At 38.5% G+C, this 6000-nt stretch overlaps 1 protein-coding gene across 2 annotated transcripts; it reads left to right on the top strand.

The window, feature by feature from the left end:
* Positions 763-4993, top strand: LOC104699942. 2 transcript variants are annotated; one of them, XM_010415342.2, is made up of 15 exons: positions 763-955; positions 1051-1125; positions 1222-1318; positions 1476-2615; positions 2692-2792; positions 2891-3005; positions 3152-3229; positions 3423-3515; positions 3645-3728; positions 3821-3919; positions 4036-4098; positions 4176-4206; positions 4315-4361; positions 4468-4526; positions 4602-4993. In XM_010415342.2, the coding sequence occupies exons 3-15, from the start codon at positions 1274-1276 to the stop codon at positions 4849-4851; spliced, it is 2205 nt and encodes a 734-aa protein (XP_010413644.1). In that variant the 5' UTR covers positions 763-955; positions 1051-1125; positions 1222-1273; the 3' UTR covers positions 4852-4993. The 2 variants fall into 2 exon arrangements, with proteins under 2 accessions (XP_010413644.1, XP_010413645.1); XM_010415343.2 differs by lacking the exon at positions 1051-1125.

The following is a 6000-nucleotide window of genomic DNA, read 5'->3' as shown; positions in this document are numbered from 1 at the left end:
CTAAGGTGACAACAACTATAGATGTCTTCTTTGAACCACCTACTCCAAGAAGATAAGAAAATTAGCCAACCAACATGATAAAAAGTACCTAAGAGTGAAAAAAAGAAACTCACCTGGTGGATGCAGATCCATCTGGAACTCAGGACCAGGCGGAGTAGGTTCCCTTGTTTACAGTTTCACGGATCAAATATGGAACCAACAATCTAACAAAGAAAAAAAAAAGATAAAATAAGGAACTTTAAAAAGCAATAGAATCCAAAATGCAGTATAGTAAATTCTAAATTCCTTAAAACAATCTCCAACATCACTGAGTCAAAAGCTAAGATTTTTCTCAAAAATTCCGATTGGAAAAAAAAAATCCGAGTACCAGAGATCTGAGACTTGCGAGAACAGCAAAATTAAAGAAGCATCAAATCGAATATTCATGTTACGAGAACCCATAAAGATGAAATCTTCAGAAAACAAGAATCGAATCATAAAGTCGTAAGAGAGAAGGGAACTCACCTTGAAGTTGCAGAGATGATGATCAGATGCAAAATTCACGAACTGACCAAAAAGATGAGTTGAAAAAGAAAAAAAATTGGCTATGACTCAACCCACAGAATTAAAACAACTACACTACGACACGTGTAAAATGTGAACTTTATGCAAAAGGGTATCAATTATTGATAACTTTGACATTTCACCCCATTAGTTTTAAAACGTTACATAATTGACCCAATCAAATATATCAAAATAAATACAAGGAGATGTAACAACGGCTTTGACAAGCCACACGATCCTCTTCGCTTATCTTCCTCCACCCAATCCAAATTGCGACACAATCTCTTTCGAATCCACGCGCCTCTATCTTTTTTTTTCTCAATACAATCGCCCATCAACAACAGCTTTCATGTTCACTCTTCTCATGATACTCCATCATCGTCGACCTTGACCCTGTTCTTGTTCCTGATAGGTTATAAATTTACTGCATTTCATCTCTCTCTCTGTGTTTCTTTTGTTGTTTAAGGTTCCCAGGGGTAATTGGATGATGGGTCTTGTTTGTTGTAGGTTTCAGACGAAACCCACTATTGTAAATCTGTTTCTGGAGTCTGCTTGTCTTTGAGTCACTGTATCTTACTCTTGGTATGTGATTTTTGTTTTGTTCTCCTTGGGAGGTTCTTTATTCTGGCTCAGATTTATTTGATTTGTTGTTGTTTTTTTTCCGGTATGTTGTAAAAGCTATGAGATTGCTTAGAAGTAACCAGGACTGATTAAATTTGTCGAGACCAAAATGTTTCCCCTATGCTCAGCCGCAAGCTGCCATTACCATTCTCAGGTGAGATTAATGGAAGCTAAATAAGCTAATTGCTAGAAAAAAATGATTACTTTGGGATCTGGGATGTTATGGTTTGTTAGGGCTGTGGTGTATATGCTTTTGTTATACAAAATGTTGGATTAATTTGCGTAGACCTCATAGTGGATTGTTTCTGCAGATTTTGTTTCCTGGCAATTGGCGAGGCTGTTCTTCCTTCAGGAGAGAGTTAATTCACAGATACAGTTCTGGTGATAATGCCTTCCTTGGTATCTCTAATGGAGCACACCTGCAGAAGAGTTTCTTACCTCAAGCCACTGGGAGTTTCTTCACCGATACTATCGAGAAAATAGAACAACCTGTATCAACATTCGGAAGTTTGTGCCAGAATGAGTTGGACAGAGTAAACTGCATGGTTTATGACATGAGTGAAGCTGTTGTAGCGGGTGATGGGGGACTGACATATGTAGAAAATGGAGAAGATGGTTTCCCTGTTGAAGTTCCAGCAGATGTTTCCCCCGTTGAAAGCCTTTCTGCTGAGACTTTAACCGAAAAGACCAGTAGCCTTGTAGAGTCGGTTGAGTCGGGAACCAAATCTACTGTTGAGATATCTCCTGATAGTTCAGTCTCTCTTCCGGATACTCTAGATCTGAATCCAGGATCACTTCCTGATGCGAAAGCTAGCTTTGATGACTTTTCTTCTGGTGTCAAAGACTCTTTCAGTTCTTCACTTCCTGATGCAAAAGCTAGCATTGATGACTTTTCTTCTGGTGTCAAAGAGCCTTTCAGTTCTTCACTTCCTGCTGCAAAAGCTAGCATTGATGACTTTTCTTCTGGTGTCAAAGAGTCTTTCAGTTCTTCACTTCCTGATGCGAAATCTAGCATTGATGACTTTTCTTCTGGTGTAAAGGAGTCCTTTAGCTCATCACTTAACGAAGGAGAGAATGCTGTAAAGAACACTTTGGATTCCTTTTCCTCGTCTGTGACATCCATTACAAAGAATGCTTCTGAAGTTGTAGATAGTGCATTCAACAGAGCATTTTCTACGCTAGACCAAACAGGAGATATAGCTGAAGACAAGTTTTCAAGTTTTTCTACTGGCTTGAAGGAAGCTTCAAACAGAGCAGCTGTTGTTGCCATTGATCTGTTGAGGCAATCAGTTGGTATTGCAGAGAGTTCTATAACAAATGGAGTTTCTTTTGTTGTGTACTCTTATGGGTCAGCAAAAGAATTACTTCCTCCAGATGTTAAGAGTGCCCTTAAATCGTCAGAAGATGTTGCTCTAAAAGTATTGAGTCCCGTGGGAGCTGTGTTGCAGCAGGTGCTTTGTCTTATATACTGAAGGTTCCATTCATATTTTGATGGACTACATGTTTCTAACAGCATAATGATGACAGGTATCTGTTGCCATTGGAGGTTTGGAGAGAAATTTGGGTTTGGATCCAGATGACCCAATCATTCACCTTTTTCTTTTCGTAGGCACCACAGGAACCTTTTGGTACACGGCTTTCTTACCCTGGGTGGATGTTAAATCTTCCTTTAATGAGAGGACAATGTAGTATAGAAGAATTTATATTTTCCACCAGATATTTGCAGGGTTCTATATCGGGTTTGGACATATGGTGGATATGCTGGAGATTTGTCTCCAAAGTCAACGCTGGAGCTTTTAACATCAAGAGAAAAGTCAATGCTTGTAGATGTCAGGCCTGAAGTAAGTTGCTCTTAAGTTTCTAACAAGTTTCCATTTCATGATATATAACTTTTTCAAAACCCTTTTGGCTATTTCTTTCACATAATGTTCGTCAAGGACTTTGTGTTGATATAAAAATGTTCATTCTGGCTACCGTCTTTTTGAAGGCCTTGAGAGAGAAAGATGGAATCCCTGATCTGCGGAGAACAGCTCGTTTTCGATATTCTAGCGTGACACTGCCTGAGGTTCGTTTCAGCATCCTCGTTGTTGTTGAGCACAGAAAATATAGAAACTCCGCAGATGTAATTTATGAACACAACGAAGTTTCAGCAATCACTACAACAGAAAATTAATGATCATACAATGTACCATCAAGTAGGATAAAAGACTTTCCTTTGTTCACAGTTTTATGGTTCTTGTTCCTGATTCATGTTTAAGGTTGACGGTGCTGTTAAACGGCTACTGAAAGGTGGAAATGAAGTTGAAGATATCTTGACAGCAGTAATCATCAAGAACTTGAAAGCAGTTCAGGTATCCACCTTCATGCCTCTTTTGTAACTTACTACGGTTTTGTGCATGCCCAAGCAATTCATTGGTGGAGTTTTCAATTTCTAAAGTATGCTGACTTCTCATAAACTTTGCTTACCCTGCTACTAATAGGACAGGTCCAAGGTTATTGTTATGGATGCTGATGGAACTCGTTCGAAGGGTATTGCAAGAGCTTTGAGAAAAGTTGGGATTAAGGCAAGACATTTGGGACTAATTCACTTTGAGCACTAGAGTTACCCTAAAACATTTTTAAATAATCTATTCTTTGGTTGCTTATATTGTGACAGAGACCATACTTGGTGCAAGGTGGCTTTAGATCATGGGTTAAGGAAGGTATTCGTGTAAAAGAGCTGAAACCTGAGACAACACTTACCATTCTCAACGAGGTAATCCATCACTGTTTTTACTATCAGCCTTACTATATTAATATATTGCTTGGATGAAATCAAAACTACTCTCTGTTCTTTTTATCGGTGAGTTAAACAAATCCTAAATTCTTCAGGAAGCTGAGGCGATTCTTGAGGACATAAATCCTTCTCCATTGCAGCTAGTTGGAGTTAGTGTGGTATGCTTCTAAGTTTTATATTTCTTCTTCTGTCAAATATTAATCTCATCCTGACTAACCCGAGGAGATCTATGCAGGGGTTTTTCGCAGGATTGTATGCTTTGTTTGGTGCGTTCAATTCTTTCTCATTTCCCCTTTAGAAACTCTCCTTCTCGCCAAAACATCAAGTTCCTCACTTCCAACTTTGCACTAACATGATTGCTCTCTCTCTTGCAGAATGGGAGAAAACACTGCAACTCATAGCTGTCATTGGCCTCAGTCTGGTATTTATATCTTTCACCATTTACTGACTTTCTATGCTTTACCCGTCAAATACGTCAAATATAGTTTCTTCTTTGTTTTGTTTCTCAAGTCTCAAACATTATGCAGACTGTATATCTACGACTTTCTTCGTATGATGACTCCGAAGATTTCAAGGAAGACGTCAGGTATAAAAGGCCATCATTGTTCATTACGAAACCTCAGAAAAAACCTCTGATTTGTCTTCTTCTTTTTTCTTCAAGGCTGCTGCTTGCTCCAGTGAAACTCGGAGCTCAGGCTTTCTCATGGGCTGCAGGAAAGCTTGAGACAAATGGTGTTGGCCTGCCAACGTCACCTTCTTCCTCAGATGTTCGAAGCCGTGTTTTGCAAGCTGCTGCTAAGCATGAATCTAAGCCGTCTGATGAAACATCTGAAAGTCTCCAAGAGGATGCATCATCATCATTATCATCACCAGAAGAAGCTTTGAACAACGTTGATGTCTCAGAAGCGTAAAGGCTCCAACTTTTATTTCGTTTTTTCTTCTTCTTGTAACTTCCAAAATTTACTTTACTCGTCTCGTGGATTCGTGCAAACAATTCATATATGATATAACTGTGACGACGCCAAAGAAAATAGTGTAATTCAATTCAGACCACCTTTCAACAAATTTAGAACTAGTGGGGTCAAAGGTTAAATAAGAACAAAGTTGTAGGTTATAGAAGTACTAGTGACTTCTAACTAATCAATTTGGGCTTTAAGCCCAATAACGAAAGGGCACTTTAACTCTCTTAATATATATAAAGCCGTCTTTTTATAATCCTGGTCTGGTTTTGGCACTTGAAGCTTGAGGGAGCAACAATGGGTCAGTTCATGTTCATCATATCCCAAACAATGCTGTCTCAATTTCGCTTTATATAGGTAGCACAATACGAATTATGTTCCTCGCTCGCTTGATATGATCCGCTACAGTACTTGAATATATACGTCCAAACTAACTAACTTGGTTGATTGAGAAAACACATAGATTCAAATTGCTTCGGATTCTTAGGTTTACACGTTTGATTACGTGTGATATCAAAGTTATAGATTCGATCCTAATGTCTTGTAAAGATTTTTAGAAATAAAATAAAAAGTGAAATGTGTCTTTCAAAAAAATCGACAGGTCCTCGTCAAGTCCCAAAAGTCAAGGCCTTATGCCATGAGGTATCAGGTCAAATTCAGGAGAAGAAGAGGTTAAACCTCATTGTTGTCTAATCAAAGAAAAAAGCTTTGCCCTTTAATAATCAAAATTCAAAAAGCTTACATTTTTTGTTGTGAATAGATGGCAAGACTGATTACCCTGCCAGAATCCGTCTTATCAATCAGGACAAGAACAAATACAACACTCCAAAGTATCGGTTTTTTGTTAGATTTCTATCCTTTTTTTGGTTCCATTTGCAGTTCATGTTAGTTTTTTTTCTTTCTACTATGGATGATGTTCTGTTTTGATCTTGACCGGTGTTGTAACGTAGACAAACAAAGACATAACGGCACAGATTGTATCTGCAAGCATTTCTGCCGATATAATTCTCGATGCTGCTTATGCTCACGAGCTGCCACTATATGGGCTTCATGCTGGTCTTACTAACTATTCTGCAGGTGCTTTGCTCTTACGTTATATGT

This window comes from Camelina sativa, chromosome 7 (assembly GCF_000633955.1).
Source record: "Camelina sativa cultivar DH55 chromosome 7, Cs, whole genome shotgun sequence".
NCBI lineage: Eukaryota > Viridiplantae > Streptophyta > Magnoliopsida > Brassicales > Brassicaceae > Camelina > Camelina sativa.
This window is presented reverse-complemented; position numbering and strand designations above follow the sequence as displayed.

Coding starts and splice junctions, on each gene's coding strand:
- LOC104699942 (XM_010415343.2), top strand. CDS start 1,274: ATGTTTCCCCTATGCTCAGCCGCAAGCTGCCATTACCATTCTCAG. Junction 3,516..3,644: donor AGAACTTGAAAGCAGTTCAG/GTATCCACCTTC, acceptor TGCTACTAATAG/GACAGGTCCAAGGTTATTGT. Junction 4,527..4,601: donor GATTTCAAGGAAGACGTCAG/GTATAAAAGGCC, acceptor TTTTTCTTCAAG/GCTGCTGCTTGCTCCAGTGA.